Source organism: Crocodylus porosus, unplaced genomic scaffold (assembly GCF_001723895.1).
Source record: "Crocodylus porosus isolate Cpor-Errol unplaced genomic scaffold, CroPor_comp1, whole genome shotgun sequence".
Lineage (NCBI taxonomy): Eukaryota > Metazoa > Chordata > Crocodylia > Crocodylidae > Crocodylus > Crocodylus porosus.
This window is the reverse complement of record NW_017728918.1, coordinates 64,706,450-64,724,783: the sequence shown is the minus strand read 5'-3', so window position 1 is coordinate 64,724,783 and position 18,334 is coordinate 64,706,450. Positions and strand designations below refer to the sequence as shown.

At 47.2% G+C, this 18,334-nt stretch overlaps 1 protein-coding gene and 1 long non-coding RNA gene across 2 annotated transcripts in view; one reads left to right on the top strand and one right to left on the bottom strand.

Moving 5' to 3' along the window:
* Nucleotides 1-3,149: 3,149 nt before the first annotated feature.
* On the bottom strand, nt 3,150-16,408 carry LOC109311819. The gene is made up of 2 exons (XR_002101624.1): nt 15,403-16,408; nt 3,150-3,500 (listed from the first exon to the last, which is right to left on the bottom strand). It is a non-coding gene; the product is annotated as an uncharacterized LOC109311819 (long non-coding RNA).
* Nucleotides 16,409-17,210: 802 nt separating this feature from the next.
* Nucleotides 17,211-18,334, top strand: part of FAM46A (family with sequence similarity 46 member A) — a 3,517-nt gene continuing 2,393 nt past the window's right edge. Inside the window, exons 1-2 of the mRNA XM_019537672.1 lie at nt 17,211-17,282; nt 17,442-17,909. Coding sequence (XP_019393217.1) covers nt 17,487-17,909 — 423 coding nt within the window. The 5' untranslated portion in view covers nt 17,211-17,282; nt 17,442-17,486. The remainder of the gene's footprint in view (nt 17,283-17,441; nt 17,910-18,334) is intronic.

Below are 18,334 nucleotides of genomic sequence, written 5' to 3'. Positions count from 1 at the left end.
GGAATAACGGTCACAAGCTGGCAGAGGGTAGATTCAGACTAGACATCAGGACTCTTTCCTGCCATGGCAGGGGGTCGGACTAGATGATCTGCTCAGGTCCCTTCCGACCCTAGAAACTATGAAACTAAGTTCACTACATACCCCCAGGGGTTCATTTACCAGAGTTTGAAATACAGTGCTGTACAAAAAATTCTTGGGAGTTAGTTCTGACACACAAAAATCATCCCCATAAAAGGAGCAAGAAGTGGACTAATTATATTTGTCTTGTTATTGTTATTATTTTGTTTGACTAGATTCATTTCTTCATCTCACAGGATCATGGCTGCAATTTCTATCATTTTATTTTCCCCAAGTGAGAATTGCATATAATCTATGTATTAGAAATGGGTTTCTGGATCCAGACAAACTGATAAATTCCCATGATTCTTCTCTCAGCATCCCATAATCTGTCTCTTTCTGGGTCTAATTAGCACCTTTTTCAAACTGCCACTACCAAGGATGAATGAAACAGCACTCTGGGTTGTGATCTGGTTAACACAAATATGCAGTGGCTTGTGAAGATGTTTTGTCTCACTTTTGAATGGCTCCAGCTTTGCAAGCCAGCCCTGGCTCTACTGAGCAGCTTTGGCAGTGATTTTTGCCAGCATCCCCAGCAACTAGCCTGCCTCCAACTTCACTGGGAGGACAAGGAGCAAGACAAGGAGAAGAGGTGGAATTGGAGGAGGAGGACATAGACCGGCTGCTTCAAGGAGAACTTTTCTTGGAGCAGTTTCATTTGGCTCAGTGTTATCATTTCTGGACTTGTGAAATAAACATGAAGTTGGGGAGAGAATTTAGGTGAAGACATCTCCTGCAGTGACAGCAGAATTTTAGGATGACTAAGGGCACTTTTCTTAAGATCTGCACTAAATTTCCCATGCAGCTGCAAAGGTAACTACATCAACATGAAAGCTTTTTTTGTCCAGTACAACATGGCCATTGCCACCTCGAAGCTGATTCCCTCTCCGTCTTTGTTGCTACACTATTGATTTGGTGAAGGCAGATCAATTTGGGAGGGGAGAGCGGGGTTGTGGGGAAGATGTGTGATGGTACTTAGAAGGTAATGTCAGTGCATATCACAAGTCTTGGCAATCTTCAGGAGGTTCCTGATGGCTTTGCTGATACTGTTTCCCATTTGTATTAGCTCTTTGGATAGAACCCATGATTGTATTTTTTTGCCCTCTGCAGCAGGCATGAGATTGCACAAATAGAAAGGGACTCCATTGTACTGTGACACTGGGTTGACTGTTCTGGGAGGGTTTACCTGAATTAATCGAGGATGCGAAGGAGTCCTGAAGGGTTCACGATGCCAGGATCATTAGAACTTGTGCCTCTTTTCTTTTATGAGAAAAAGTAGATTTTCTCTTAAGACAATTAGTTTGGAGATCAACGGTGTTGACATTCCCCTTTACCTTTGCTGCCCTGTCTGATGAAAACTCTGGACAGTTACATCATAGAAAATAACTTTTTACTAGATTTACTTGCATACAAGATGAGGTCTCCCCCCAATTGGTATGGAGAAAAAAATCCCAGTACCTTATAATTGCATACAAGGAAATCTCACTAAGAACATTGTTTTTCATTAAACTGCTGTCAAAAGCAGCATGTGCTCAGCAATGGAAACCAGCTATGAAGTTGTTTAATTGCAGTCAACACTGAGCATGACTATAAAACATATGTCCCACAGTGGGCAACCATGCTGATGGGAACCTAGCACAGGAATAAGTTAATATAGCCCAGCTGAATAAGATATATGATAGTGCCCATTAAGTGCTGTCCCCTCACTGCTGACTTTTTTCAAGTTATGGTGAGACATGACATTGAATAACGTTCACTCAGAATTCCTCTGCCACCCCCTCTCAACCTGGTGCATAGTGTGGCCCCATTAATCCATGAAGTGAAGCTAGATCAGACTGTCCAGTCTGCACCCAATCTACATATAAAATTTTGGAGTACCCCAGGACTTGTGACAAAAACAACTGGTCCAGTCATGAGTGGGAACTAATTAGGACATGGATCCTTTGTGGGGTGGTATCTGAAGCACACACACGCATACTGTACAAGTAGGTACCAAGTGCTGCTCAAAGTGTTTATGGGGTACCTGTTTTAAAGCTTTCAGCAATTTCAAGAAAAGGTGACATGCCTCAATTCTGGATCAATTAAATGCATGTGTACAATATGCAAAATGCTACAGCTATGTTTAATTTCAAGGTTATTGCTTTCAAATTTGCTCCTGACTTCCATTCTCAGGGAGAGCATGGTCTCATAGTAAGGAGGCGGGGAAGTGGCTGCCAGGGGGAAAAGCTGGGGGAAAGTAGAAAGCAAAGCACTACATGATTCCCTCAGATTCATTTTCCCTGCTGTAGTGGGGGAGGGGGTTAGGGTTAGGTGGGGAACAAATTCCAGATAAACCTCCAATAATTAGATTCTATACCTGGAAAATTATAACAAATGTATACTTTTTCCATATATAGAATCAAAGTTTTGGGGGACTGTCTTGTAACCAGTGCTGTCTGCTATACACATAAATACTGTAACTGTCCTGTAAGCAGCTCCATGATGATAGTCAGATGGTGCTGCCTCATGCCTCAGAGAGGCTGCTGAGCCATAACTGTCTTAACGTATAACTGCATGCTGTATGTTATACAATCTTTGGGAGAGCAAAAAGAGACAAAAGTCTGGATTTTTAGAGCCCTATGAACAGCCACTGGGGTATACTCTCCAAAACAACAGTCACGTAGGGCATGTGATTAACAATATTTTGTGCTCCTATTTTAAGGACAGGGGCTAATTTTGATTTTCAGTACCATAATGTTTTTATTATACTTTGCATAACTTTCAATGGATTATATCTTGAAAATATTATGGATTATTTCATGAAATATTTTAAGTGTGGGGACTGTGTTTTCACAGAAGGGGGTCTGCTTCATTCACACTTTGTGCTATTATGGAACATTTTATGTTGTGGACAATGTTCATTCACTTTATAGAATATGGTTAAGCTCTAGTTGTTTTGTTGTGTATTTTAGCTAGCGTACTGTTCATGTAGGACTGTACTTTGTGATTTGCGGGCTATGCTCTTTATGTCAAAATTTACATAAAAACAATGGTTAAATAAAACATTCTGTTTTTGCAAAAACTTATATGTACAAACATAGGAGCTATGAGAAACTGTGCAAAAAATAAAGTATTAGAAACAAAAATAAAAGTGGTGAAAATAGTTAACATAGTTTGAGATAATCTGTTCACACAGCTTTCAACAATTTACTGTTCTTTGTTGCCACAGATTTTCTGCTTCGTCACCCTTGTGGAATCTCAAGGGCTGAATGCTAGGGCAGGAATCCCATTTGTGATGGGATCCAAGGTGCTGGTCTTAATATCCTGAAGGAAGGAGCTGCGGTTGAGTGTCCTCAAAGAGGAGTTCTCTGGGGTATGGGACTGGAGTTGTAGTTGCTGTAGTGCTGTGCCAAAGGAGGGAGATTGGAAACTTTGATAGAGCTTGCTATGCTTTCTAGCAATGCTGTTCCTGAACTCCAGGAATTGCATCTCCCTGTCATTGCAAAATTCAATTTGGCCTACTCCTTGTTCACAGAGAGGTCCTTTTCTCTGTTTCTGGGCTGCCTCTGCTCTTTCTTATTCTTAGCCTTGAGAAAGTGTCCCTGATGATCTGTTTTCCCCACCTTGTCCCATATAAGATGAGAAAAGCAACATGACTACATTGTTTCTTACTCAGTTTCTGTGGCATCAAAGATTATATTTATCATACCATCCCCTCAGAGCCTCTTCCCATACAAGAAGTCTCTAAAGATGGTACATCAGTTTCCACCTTTACTTCCCATCTGCTTAGGACACTGATGCAATGGACTATCTGTGCACTCCTAAAATGTCTGCAGAGACTGGCTGGTGATAGCAGATTTAAATCTGGAGGGCTGTGTGTTTACTTGCCAAATCAGTAAGTTGGTAGGCAAGATTTTGAGAGCATGGGGTGAACCAAGTTAGTAGTTGCATTTGTATCTGTGCAGGTAGTTTTTCATAAGCAGAATTTTCTTTCCATTTTCTTTTTCTATGTGGCCTAAATGACTGTGCAATTTTTTTTTTTTTTTTTGGGGGGGGGGAGTATTTGCAGTCCTAGCATTGGAGAATGGGCCATTGATACAAGGGACCAGGAAGCAGAGAAAGTGCTTGTTTCTGAAAGTTAAGGAAAGACGTGCGCTGCTATGATTCACCAGAGGACTCTTTTCTGATATTCTGCATGACTGACAGAGCAAAACCACCTATACTAAAACAAGTGACAGGCAGAACTACTTTGTATTGATACAGTAGTAATTTTACTTAATACCACTTTATACCCCTCCTGGAAATGTGTGTTAGCAGTAAATGAAATAGAGTTTCACAATGGTGGTTCGGCACATTTAGCATTAACATAATTGAAACCTTACTATCTGCACTTCCATGTGTTGCAGTTTTGTACAAGAAAAAAATCTGTAAGTACTCTTGCATTCATAAAATATTATGTTTTCTGTGTGGGAGAATGCAAGCAGAATACCTGCAATGCTAAAATGTTTTGGAAGCATACTTTATAAAACAATTGTTTCCTGATTTGTATCCCACCCTCTGCACTCCATAAACACTTTTTTATAGTAAATATTCTTATTTAAACCTGATGCTCCAAAGGTTAACTCTTAGGTTGGTGCTGGATGAGGTTGGAAGGGGGAAGCAGCAAAGTTTATAAAGTGTGTAAGAGGAGGGCCTGTGAGACGGGTGCTCGAGGAGATGTTGTTTGAAATGACCTCCAGCACTGTTGCCATTTTGAACGTGCCAAAGGGCAGGAGGTTACATAACTCTGAGACAAAGTAAAAAGACAGGGTGGGACAAGGTGGTCCATGTTGGGTTGTGTGGGTGTCTGGTTGGATATAGAGAACTTGTAGATATGTGCACAACTATATGCGTATCAAGATTGTGATTCTGAGCGACCTATCTCCCAGGTGATCATGATTTTGTGCATGCTGTAGTGGAGATGGCAGATGGAATTCAGAAGGGTTATCAGCCAATTTCACTTGCCATGGTGGCATCCAGTGTGCAATGGGAAAAAAAGAAACACTGCTTATATCTCCTAGCATTATGACCAGTTATTTATATTAAAAGCAAATGAGCTAAACCAAAAGATTAGTGGCTGAAGTCTTCTTGGCAGAGCAGATTGAGTGGGTGTGGACAGTGCTAGGAAGCTTTCAATCATAGGACTGGAAGAGTGGGTGTACAGGTCCAGCTCAGAGATACTTCTAGTCCTCCAACAGTCTGGTTTGTTTGTTGAATAACAAAGAACTCTTGGCTTTCAGCTGGCTCTCCATGTTCATATTCTGTGTCTGTTCCAGAATCAAAGCTGTCATAGCCTATCCTGGAGATATCTGTCACAGATTATAACACCATTTTGTGGTGGCATCCTGTGACACAATTCTGTTGAGATCTTCATAGCAGTGTGGAATGGCAGCTAGGGACACCACCAGAATAATACAAAGTAGAGATGTATCTGCACAAACATTAGTGTGCATTAACTTAATACACAGCAAGCAGTGCTGGGCATTTTTAATTAATGAGCCATGTTAATTAAAAGCACCTGTGCATCACACGTACCAGTGCCACAGCACATTCCCATGCTGAGAAAATAGTGGCAGGGTTTTTCTGAACTAAAGCACAGCCAGCATGCTTTAGTTCAAAGCGTACTGCTGCCATTTTCTCAGTGCAGTCATGCTGCACTACTGATGCATGTGACACACGAGGCTGCCAGAGCGCATCAATTTACATACTCCAGCAGGCTCAATTAATCGAGCCTGATCTAACAAGTTAGATTTCCAGCACATCAGAACAGGTTCCCCACATGTGTGTAAGTCCCCAGAGATAGCAGAAGAGAAGATATTACTAGTCAATGCATATTAAGAATTATACCTTCTGAATTCATATAATTTCATTATGCTACAACTGAATTTAGTATGAACTCCCTCATTCACCTTCCTTGTTAACAATTGTTAGGCAAGAAATAAGATACACACTTTTAACTCTTGGAAAAACCTACCTAGGAATAATTTTTGTCATTTGAGGTCTTTAACTTGAGAACAGATGTTTTTCCAAAAGATGCTCTACTCGAGTCAGAAGCTGTGGTCTTAATGGAGGAATTACTGGGTGAAATTCAAAGGTTTGTATTTTGCAGAGCTCAAAGTAGATTAAGGCCTAAATTTACTGATTTGATTTTTTCTGAATGAACAGTAACCCAAATTCCCTTTTGGTTCACATTTTTTTACACTCTAGTTTATTGTTCCAAAAAACAAGGTTGTTTAAATCTGAAATGACGTTTCTCCAGCTTCACTGATTATGAAGCAGAACAGCACTGAATTCTCCCAGAGTATTCCCTCTTGCACTTTTAATGCACTGTAAGATAAAAAAAACACTGAAAAGTAAAATCAACAATAAAATTCTATCAGTCATCTGAAGTAGGACTGTATGAATGTATGAGTCATGATATGTTGTAGGTTTGTCTTCGTATGTGGGCAGAAGAACTGTAAGTTTCAACTTAATTGAATACAAATGGAAAATGTAACTTTTCAAAGAAGAAAATATCCCACCGCCCTAATAAATGAGAATATTTGAATTTTAATATAGTTGATTTTACCCATTCTCATAGATACAATGGAAGTGGCTTTAGGCAGCAGTGCTGCACAATAACAAATCAAAATGTCCTAGTGCTACTGTAGTAAACCTAAGGTTAAATTGTTCAATTGTTAAATTGAGAAGAGCATGAAGTAATGGGAGTACAGGAGGAAACATCCAAGCATTCCTATAAGAGTTAGATACAACTTCAAGGGCTGATCTAGTGAGGGTGAACTTGCACGCCCAGTTTGACTCCTATGCCACCCAAACTTTAAGACCAACTGTCTGGCAGTGGCAGTGGCAGCAGCATTTCTAGTCCAGCAGTACTGAAGAAGTCAATTGACTTCCTGGCTCAGTATAATATACTTGATCCTTTTTAAATTCTTCATTCCACAGGTATTAATGACCCTCTCTTTTAAATGGTCTTGATGTTCCACCATTCAACCCATCCTTTGTTTTGCAGTTCTGCTGTTTGTTAACTTCTCCTGAAGCTCCTATTTCACAGCCTTGTAGATTTTTCCAATGAAATTATATTTGTTTTTGCTCCAATCATAAACTGAATAATGCAGCCCAGGCCCCTAGCATATTAATAAAGTTTCTAGTTTATTTTTAACCATGGAAAAATGTGTTTTATATGTAAGGATGCACCTCACCATTTCCCCCTACTCCTTTTCAAAATTCTAGATCTGCCTATGTACTATTGCACTTTACTCTGGAAATGAAAAGACTGCTATGAATAGTACCTCTGTTTTTGCTCATATCCCCAAAGTGATGTGACTCATGACCAACCTCTGTACTGCCTTGTTCTAGACATGATCCTGAAATTGATGCCTCTGGGAATTAATGATGTCATAAAAGAAAATGTTTTGAAGTGCCATGTTTGAATGATAAACTCTTTGGGCACGTTCAGACGAGTGTGCATGTCCCTTTTACCTCGCCTCAAACCCCTTCGAGGCGTGGCAAGAGGCACATGCAAGAACAAAAAAATGTTGCAGCACAGGCAGAAAATTAGACCCCTGGATATCCAGGGGTCTAAAAAAATCCAAGTTTAAAAAAGTGGAGCAGGGCACGGTCCCGGACTGTGCCCTGAGGAAACCAGAGGCTGGGTCCTCCATAGAGACGCTCTGGCTGCCAAAGCATCTGTATGGTTAGCCCCTTGCCTTGGTGCTGAAACATGCGTGTTTCAGCACCAGGGCTCCAGTGTTGGTGAGTAAGGGGTTGGGGGGCTGGAAGAGGGGGGAGGGGCCATGGGGGACCCCCCCCATGGCCCCACCCACTCCCTCAGCCCCCCTGACACCTGCCTTGGCTGGCCTCTCCCTGCCAAGACTCAACCCATGCTGTGGCTGGCCCCTCCCCACACCAGCCCCCCCGAGGCCCCCAACCTCTGCCTTGGATGGCCCCTCTCCCTGCCAGCCCCCTGAGGCCCCCAAACCCTGCCCTGGCTGGCCTCATCCCCCCAAACCCCTCCTGATCCCTGCCCCCCCATGCCATAATTTAAGAAAACCAAAAAACCCACAAATCTCTGGGACTTACCTGCAGTTGGAGCTAGAGTCTGGCTTACTGAGGCACCGTCTGCACACTGCCATACAGGGTGACAGGCCCAGTGGCCCCAGCCTGGGCCCTGCTGCCCCATCCCCGCTGTCCTGTGCTGCCCGGGGGGGCTCTGCCGGGGGCCCTGGAGCCCCCCCCACACACACTTTTAAGGTAAGCAAAGGCTTTTTTTCCCTTTTTTTTTCCTGTTTTTTTTTCTGGGTTTTGGCCCCTGTTGGAGGGCCATACCCCTTGTGTGGGCACCGAATCCCCTTTTCAGGGGGCTAAACCCCTTGTGTGGGCCAAGAAGAGACCTCAACTTCTCATGCAGCTCCTGTGCAACTTAATAGACCAGTGTATTAAAGCAGAAGGCAAGTCCCATGCTGAAGTCCTGGAGATCTTTATGCTAGAACAGTTCCTGGAGGACTTACAGGAAGACATGCAAAGGTAGGTTGGGCAGCATCAACTTCAAATGTTAAAGAAAGCCTTACAACTAGCAGAGGCTTTTGCCACCAAAGGGGAAAACAAAAAAGGAAAAGCCATCAAAACAGGACCAGCTATTATGAAATGGGTAGAAAGACCCACTGCCCTGACTAAGAAAGGTGAGGCCTCCCTGGGCCCAGCCCATCCGTTTAGAAGTTCAGAATCCTGGGAGCTAGTGTGCTGTAGATGCAGGGCCCCAGGGCATATCAGCCAGTATTGTACCTACTGAATACTGAGGGGAAACAAGGGGAAGAGACCCCACAACATCAGAATGAGAGATTTCAGGAGAGCACTCATGGTGAAATGATGGATTGAAGAAGAGTTGCCAATGGGGATTGCCCAAAAGTTGCCCTGTCCCATGCTGTTAGGGCAAGACTGGTCCTACTTCCCTGAAGTGCTCAACCAAGCTATGTGGAAAAGATGGGTTATGCACCCAAGGAAGAAAGTAGAGGGGCAACCAAAATGGCTGATGGGCAATGAGCCAGACTCTGCAGAAGAGGAGATAGGGTAGGACCTGGATAAGACCATCAGAGAACATTCATTTTCTGTCAAGACATGGCAGGCGAGTAGGAGGCAGAGACAGGTTATAATAAACTGACAGAGTTCCAAAGTGGAAGACTATTTCCTGCTCACAAGGTCATTTTAGGGAATACCTCTGTAATTATATGTGTGTGCAGCATTTAGTGCAATGTGACCCTGATCGGGGTGCATCAGAGTCTACATCGGAGGAGAGCCACACGCATGATTAAAGTTCAAGAGAACAGGCCTGATGAGGAGAGATTGAGAGGCATGGGACTCTTTAGCCTGGAGAAGCAAAGCCTCAGGGGTGACTAGGTGGCAGTCTATAAGTATATAAGGAGTGTGCATCAGGAACTAGGAGAACATCTGTTCACCAGGGGACCCTAAGGGAAGACAAGGTCTAACAGTAACAAACTGCTGGAAGACCTTTTTAAACTGAACATCTTTACCATCCGAGTCTCCAGAGTCTGGAATAGATTCCCCACAGAAGTCGTGCAATCACCTACTCTGGATACCTTTAAGAAACATGTGGATGCTTATCTTGCTGGAATACCTGCCCCCTGGGCAGGGGGCAGGACCCAATGATCTCGCAAGGTCATTTCCAGCCTTAATGTCTATGAAATCTATCACTATGTAAATAAACTTATTTTATGTAATGTTTACTCTCCCAAAGGATTTGCAAAAAGACACTGGTAAACCTGATAGAAAATTGTGATTAACTGGCCTACTTTACCTAGTACCTTTTTAAAACAATGCAGCTTCATAGACAAATATTGACATTCTGCCCTGGATGAGTTTAAACACCTTTCCAGTCAAAACTGACTGAAAGGGAAAAGGCAATATCATGGTAACATCATGAAAAAAAAATTTCCTATTGATATTTGCAAGATTTTTTTTAGCTATTCCTGATTTCCATTTTACTAAAACATTAAGTTGAATCACCCTTTTGTTTCTAATAAGGAACATCAGCTATTCTAGTATAAGCTGTAACTAGTTTCTGTGTCACGCAAGGAAGTGTTTAGAGTTAATACACAGTAGGGCTAATTATAGCATTGGAAAATATCAGTGTATGCCTTTATGTGAAAAAGACTGGGGAAAAACAGTATGGAACCAGTTTCAAAATTAGACTTGTGCATAATGTGAAAAAAGTTTTGAGTTCTTTGTCCAGATTGATGACCAAATAATGCCCACAACTAATTTAGAGGAACATTGTGACTGGATTGAGCTTTCAAATGTGTCTAGTATAGGCTGGGCATGTTCATTTTGAAAGTTGTACTGGCAAAAACATCATTATTAGTTATTCTGGCAATAACTGTGCACTGCCTAATCTTTTTTTCCTGTGCAATATTTAAATTATACTCTGCCTCTCCCCTCCCCCCACTTCCTGCAAAATTTCTGATGGAAACTAAAGAAATGTTTATTCATTTATTGTATTCTGGACAAATACAGATAGCAACCTAAGTACCTCCCCATGTTCTAGGCTATGACATCATCAGATAAAAAATAATAATGAACCCATAAATAGTCTTGGTAAGTTCAGGTGTTAGTGGAGAATGGTAAAAAATATTCTGAGCATGTTTCCAGAAAACAAATTACTCTGTACTCTAACCAAAAATATTAGAAGGTTTCAATATGAATGGTGCCTAGTAAGAACAATATTCTGGCCTTACATATTCAAGTGTTCTCTATACCCTTACATGCGCAGGTGTTCAGGTGAACAAGAAGTAAGAAATTAGCAATTCAGTTCCTGATCGCTCATCCTAGGTTTGACAATTATTTTTTTTTCTATGAATGAGGTCTAATCCCTTAACCTGGACACTTCTGTTTTGGAACTGTAAAATGATACTTTCTGATATCAAAGCATTGTTAGCTATTTAGTTAGGCCCTTACTGCTGCTAGCTTTATTTGCACTGAATTGTGTTGACCCTTTGATAGCTTTTTGTGTCTAGCTTGTAGATCCTCTAGAACCAGTTCTATACAAAAAGAACAGCAAGGTTGGCTTTTCTATATAACAGTCCATGGAATTTACCTTTCACACTTGGTTTGGGACCTACAGTCCAGATGCAAATAAGGGCATAGATACCTAAAAAATAAGACTTTCGGTGTTTGCTATTAGTTGGGTCTATGCAGTGATCTGTTTACCGGGGCGGGGGGGGGGGAAGAATTCCCTGGTTGCCCTTCTGAGGCACCTAACTCTCCCCATGTGCTGTATATAGAGCTTGGGTGCCTAACTCGGAGTTAAGGATTCTGTTCTTGGGAAGGGGTATCTAAAATGTAACTATGTTACAATATCTGACTTTTGGTAGGCTTGCCACAAATTAAGCCCCATGTCCTCCTAATTGCCACTCCAATCCCATTTCCCTATACAACCTGCTCTGTTTTCTCTTCCCTGCCCTATCTGCCACTGTGCTATTTGCCCTCTCCCTGATCTGGAATGTCACACAGAGCCTGCCTATGCCACTTGTGGCACATTTGCTGCAGGATGGCTATCTCTGCTTTAGTAGATCTAACCAAATCTTGATTAGAGACTTACATAAACAGCCTAATAAGTGGAAGAGTTGAACACATGCAGCTTCTATTAAAATGAATGAACACTCAAACACCACATTTGAACATTTTTGGCTGAAGTGTCTTCCTAAGAACAGAGAGCAGTCAGTTGTTGAGAATTAGATCTCTGAAAGTCCCTGGCATGCAGTTGCAAGCTCCCTCTAGTACACTAGTTGCTGCTTCTCTCCATCTGAATATTTATTTTAAATAAATAAGCAAGCTGGCAAGCTCTACACAAACTGCTGGCAAATACACAGAATGTTACTGCTGTCTACAAGCTGCATTCACTTTTACACATTCTGATTTTAAAAGCTTCCTGGCTTTTCTTTTTTAATGCATTGACTGAAGTACTCAAAATTCCTTTTCTGGCCAATTCAGTTGCCTTTCAAATCTGTGCATTTAGATTCACAAATGAAGGACATCAATCTTTGGGTTCAATCATCCACTCACTACATACAGAGAACCCACAACAGTGATAACACAAGTTGTGCATTTGGGATAGCTGCAGCATTAGGCCTTTTCATGCATTTTTACATCTGCAGCATGCTCAAGAACTTTGAAAGGAATGTATCCTTGAAGTTATTCTATAATAGTGAAACAGCATGGAAAGGAATGAATGAGAAGCTAGTTCTACTGTGTAAACTATGGGCTAGATGGAAGACACATGTTTTTTGATGTGAGGAGATGGATAGTCATAGAATCATAGAAAATCAGGCTTGGAAGGGACCTCAGGAGGTCATCTAGTCCAACCCCCTGCTCAAAGTGGGACCATCCCCAACTAGATCATCTCAGCCAAGGCTTTGCCCACCTAAGAAAAAATCTCTAAGGGTGATTCCACAACCTGTCTGAGTAACCTGTTCCAGTGCTTTACTACCCCGAGTGACAAAATGTTTCCTCATAGCTAACCTAAACTTCCCTTGCTGCAACTTGAAATCATTGCTCCTGTTGTTATCTGCCACCACTGAGAACAGTCTAGCTCCATCCTCTTTGGAACCAGCCTTCAGGTAGTTAAATGCCCCCTTCCGTCTTCTCTTTTCCAGACTACATGGGTGCCTATACACAAGCACAGAGGCTGCTCTGATGCACTGTAATTACAACGTGCTGAAGCAGACTCAAGTAATTGAGTCTGCTGGATTGTGGTAATTACCATGCTCCAGCATCCTCTTGCATCTCGTGTATCAGCATCCCCCTGCTTAAAAATGGCAGCAGGGTCACTTGAACTAAAGCTTGAATGAGCTTTCATTCAAGCGCTTCCTGCCACCATTTTTAAGCAGGGGGATGCTGATACACGAGACACTGAAGCACTTTAATTAGAGTGCTTCTCAGAGCCGCTCTAATTAAAGCATTGCTCTCGTCCCCCAGAGCATGTAAAAGTGCCCAGTAAGCCCAGTTCCCTTAGCCTCTCCTCATAAGCCATGTTCCCCAGCCCTCAAACAATTTGCATTGCTCTCTGCTGGACTCTGTCCAATTTGTCCGCATCTGTTTTGTAGGGGGGCGGCCCAAAACTGGACACAGTACTCCAGATGTGGCCTCACCAGTGCAGCATAAAAGAGAATAATTACTTCCCTCCATTCGCTGGCGACACTCCTAGTAACGCAGCCCAGCTTCAGAAAGAATTTGATTGGATTCAGTTGAACTTGTTTAAACTTTCACAACCCCTTTCTGTTTTTTTTTTTTTTTTGTGGTGCTCCCATCATAAAATAAGATCACAAGGTAACATCTCTCCTTCTTTCTAAATGCCAAGGTCACGTTAAAAAAAAAGTCTTAGCTCGACCTTTTCTGCACTTGATGGGAGTAATTTAGCAAGCTCTCTTAAAGGCCGATCCACCGGCAGAAACGATTCCATCTATAGCTCTGGAACCTGAAACTGCAAGTTTGTAAGACCAGAAAATTTGCATCAGCATGGACACAGAAGTGAAACACCCTGCACATATGTTGCATTCTCAGCCTATTTCGTGCTCAGTGGGGGGAACAAAAGGCAGGGCTGGGCTGTGTTGCAAACACTGCCTCACCTCTGAGACTTCTCAGGTTAGCAGCTTTGGTGCTTGACTCTGGTCAGGGAATAGCACCTTGCAAAGAACCCCAAGGAATGAGGAAAAGGGGATCCCTTCCTCAGAGCCAGTTGCTGGGCACAAAGAGGAAGATGGGGAGCACTGTGGAAGCTGGGGTGGGGGGGAGAAGGGTTAAAGAAACGTAGAAACGACCAGCTGGACCCTCATTTCCCCCTCAGAGTTTGGAAGCAGGGGTTAAGTTAAAATGCACAGCTCTGCAAGGGGGAGTGGTGGACTTAGCCAGGGCGGCAGTGTCCCTGGGGCTCGGTTGCAATGCACATCGCTTTGGAGAGAAGCGAGGATGAACTCTCCAGCAGACGAAAGCAGCCCCTGCGCAGCAGGCGGGGCCCTGGCAGCGCGCAGCCGGGCCGCCTCGGGCCTGCAGGCGCAGCGGCCTGTGCTGAGCCTGGGCGGGCCCGCGGGTGCAGGCGGCCCAGCGCCCCGCAGGGGGCGTCATTGCCACGCGGCTGCGAGGCGGGGAGGCGGAGGCGGGCGAGGGAGGCTGCATCGCGGCTTGGTTGTTGCCCAGGCCCTGTCCCCGCTGCCCCCTTCGCCGGAGGGGTGCACACGCTCGCCTTAGAGGCAGCGGCGCCGGCTGGGGGGGCTTCCGGGATGTAGGGCAGCTCCTCCGTCCCCGCGGCTCCGGGGCTGCACCTAGACCGCGCGCGCCCCGGGCCCGGGGGCGTCTCAGTCCCTGGCACGGCCCCTCCCCCCCACGCGCCTCTCCAAGTGGCCCGCTGCCAGCAGGGGCGGGGAAGTCGCGGCGGCGGAGCCGGCGCTGATTGGCGGAGCCCCGCGCGCGTCACAATCCCTCGGAATCTCCCTGCAGCTGCTGTGTGTGACGTCTGGGTCAGTCAGAGCCCCGGCGTCCGCCGCACTTTGCCTGCCCCGCTCCCCTCTGCCCTCGGGACCGCGCGAGCTGCCTCCCCGCACGAGTGCCCCCCGGTGTCTCCCGATCCGTCCGTAAGCGGGAGCCCCTCGGTATCGCCCACACTGCCCGGCTCTCGGGTGGGGAGAAACACGGGTCCTAAAGAGGGTGCGGCGGGTTCGCTGCCACGCACCGGGCACCGCGGCGCTGCCTGCTCGCGTGGCCTGGAGGGAGGCAGGCTGCAGAGAAGGGAGGACATGTACCAGTGGGGCAGCTCGCTATGGGGCACGGGCGCCTCTGCGTGATGCGGGCTGGGGGAGTTTGGTGCAATGGAAAGAGCGGCTCTAGCTCTACCTCCCCCCCCCGACGATGCCTGTACAACTCCTGTGCCTCTTCGTGGGGGGGGAGGTAAAAGCTGGATCTTGCTGGATCCTGCTGGTATTTGGCTCCTCCAGACGGTTCCCTTCAAGGTAGGGGCTTGCCGCCGCTGCTCCAGGCAACGCATAAAAAGCGCGATCTCATGCATGCCTAAACTTGAGCGCTGCAGGCACCCGGATTCAGCCGGGGGGATCCTGCTGGATCCAGCCAAATCGGTATCCGGAACCTCCCTGCGTATTTGCTATCGCAGCGAAAGAAAAAACAAACAAAAAACCCAACCGACCCGGACCCTGACACACTGCAGCGCGTAAGCAGCTGTGAAAAAGAGCGAGAGGGAATTGGCACCTCTGCCTCCGCTGTGAGGGATCTGCCTGTCCTGCCGGACCCCGCCGGCTTGCAGCCCTAGTTCCCAAATGCCGGCGGATGAATAGCGAGCTCGCGTTGCACGGGCATCGTCTGGACCCAGAGGCACCCCGGTGCATCACCGCTTCCCGCACGGGTCCGGCGGGGACCCTGGCGATTTTTGGCCCCAAGCACCAGCTTGTCAGATTTGAATGGGAAGCGGGGGTCATGCCCCCTTCCCACTTTGCTGGCCAAGACAGTCATCCAGACCCTACTGCCTTTCCACCCAGTCGCGCTGAGAAACCACATATCCGGTACCTGGATCCTGCTAACTTTTTTACCTCTTATCTAAACGGTGATAACATAGAGCAGCTTCTGCGTGTAACTGTGCAACTCGTGCACGGCTCCTACAGCTGCAAGAGCCGAATGGTGTAGCAGCATGTCAGCGAATAGGTGGAAAGCTATTTTTTAGGGCAATCCCCACTTCCCCATGCCCTATTCAGTTCCGTTTCCTCTGCCAAAATGCACCGCGTCCCGGCCCAGTAGCAGTTACAAAATCCCAGAGGCAGCACCTAGAGCCTGCTGGATCCTAGTTTTCTCTCCCTCTCTCCAGACCCCGAAACGATGCTGCGTCGCAAAGAACAGAGCCAAGTGCGTATATGCCAGTTTGGGGTCGGATTACGCAAACACTGACCACAAATGTCACAATCCCCAAGCGTTTACACCTAGTCCCTTATATCCGTCGGATCCTTGACACATGTTGGCACCTGTCCTATTGAAAACCCCCTTCGAGCTGTGGATCTGAACCTAGCAGGCACGCATTTTGGGGTTGCTTTTTTGTAATTCTTTCACTTCGATTCCCGAAGTTTGACCTTTTAGCCAGGGCAACCTAGCTTGTCTCTTCCATCAGAAATGTCTATGTATCCAATCCACTAGGATGATCAAAGCAGTCTAGGAGATTTAGACATTCGGATGGGATTTAAATGAATAGAATATATATATAGAGAGAGAGAGAGAGAAAAAAAAGGTTTTATACACACACACACACACACACTTTTTTTCCTCCCTCTCAATCCCTAGGCTAAAAATGCACAGGTCTGAGGCTAAAACCACATACATGGGGATCATCAGCATGTGCTAGGCGGCTGCCTTTGCCAAATCCCAGTGTCATGGTAGACCTTTGGCTGCGCCTGGAATGACCAAGAGGACAGCTCTGGTTTCAGCGGAGCACAAGGCATTGGGTACGGCTTGAGGTGATGTAAAAGGCTACCTAAAAACCTGACTGACGTCTGACTGGGAGGGGAGACTCTAGGTGAAAGCGGGGAAAAAAAGAAAGGAGGCTGCCGGATCCGAGTGCTGCTGCGTGGGGGCAGCCAGGTCCTTCCTCAGTCCCAGAGCGCACGCAGCCATTTTTGGAGCAAGGGGCCAGAACCCCGCGTGGCTCCTTCCCCGCCCCGCAAGCGCGCACATGCACCTGGCGCGGGGACCGCGGCGGCAGGTCCCGTCCACGGGGCGTCTCCGGAGGCACGGAGGTGTGCACACACTCGGGGGCCAGGCTGGCGTGGAGGTGACCGAAGCTCTGCGGCTTGCCGGCCCCCCGCGCCACCGGGCCGCGGCGCGCATGGGGCAGCCCCCGAGTGACCCCCGCGGCCCGGGCCAGGGCGCAGAAGGCGGCGAACAGCTGTTCATGCAGATGAGGGGGCGGGGCCGGCATGCAGATGAGGGGGCGTGGGCAGGGCCCCGGAAGCGGACGGAACCCCGTATAAAAGCTCCCGGGGACATTTCCCAGGCAGAACTACTAAGGCTGTGGCGGCGGCGGGACGGGGCCGGCTGGGGACGCAGCAAGCAGCCGGGACTAGGCGAGAGCGAGTGGCGCTGCCCAGGTCAGGAGCCGCCCCTGTCCAGCGGCTGCAGCGCGGGCGCGGATCTCCTTCCTCTGGGCTGCGCGGGCGGGGCGGGGGCTCCCGGGCGAGGAGGTGGGGGGACGGGGCAGGGCTCCGCGGCCCCTGCGCTGGGCTCACCGCTTCCCCCTGTGCCGCCAGGAGCCGTCGCGGAGGGGGCTCGGCCGGCGCGTCCCGCCCGGGGCCATGGCTGACGAGGACGGCGTCCGCAGCGGTGGCGGCCGCGGGGATTGCAGCGCGCACTGCAACGTGCTGAGCTGGGAGCAAGTGCAGCGCCTGGACCGCGTCCTCGGCGACACCATCCCCATCCACGGCCGCGGCAACTTCCCCACGCTGGAGGTGCAGCCGCGCCAGATCGTGAAGGTGGTGCGGAGCCGCCTGGAGGAGAAGGGCATCGCGCTGCGGGACGTGCGCCTCAACGGCTCGGCCGCCAGCCACATCCTGCACCAGGACAGCGGCCTGGGCTACAAGGACTTGGACCTCATCTTCTGCGCCGACCTCAAGGGGGAAGCCGAGTTTCAGACTGTGAAGGACGTGGTCTTGGACTGCCTTTTGGATTTCTTACCTGAGGGAGTGAACAAGGAGAAGATCACCCCGCTCACCCTGAAGGTAAAAAGCTGCGCCGGGGGGGGGGTCTCCGCTTTGAGACCGGCCTCACTAAAAGGCCGGGGAGATCCGCCCCCCATCGGGGGGGCAGCTGTCCGCAGTCTGGTGCAGGCGGGTCTTGGCCACAACCCTCAACAGAGCCTGCCAGAGGGCCCCCAGAGCCCTGGCTCTTCCCCTGGCCATGAAGGACAGTCATGGACGAGTCGGGCTGGAAAGGGACCTCCAGAGGTCGTCTAGCCCATACTTCTTGTCTGTTTTTTGTGACAGGACCTGTGATGGCCAGTCTTGATCCAGTGCCCCCCCCGGGTGTGGGGTAGCCCTTCACAAGCTGGAGCTCTGCCAGCCTGCAACAGAAAACCCTGATTTCCCACCTCCTTTCTCTTTTTTAAAGAGAATCCATTTTTAAAGTTTTTTTTTTTTTTTTTTTT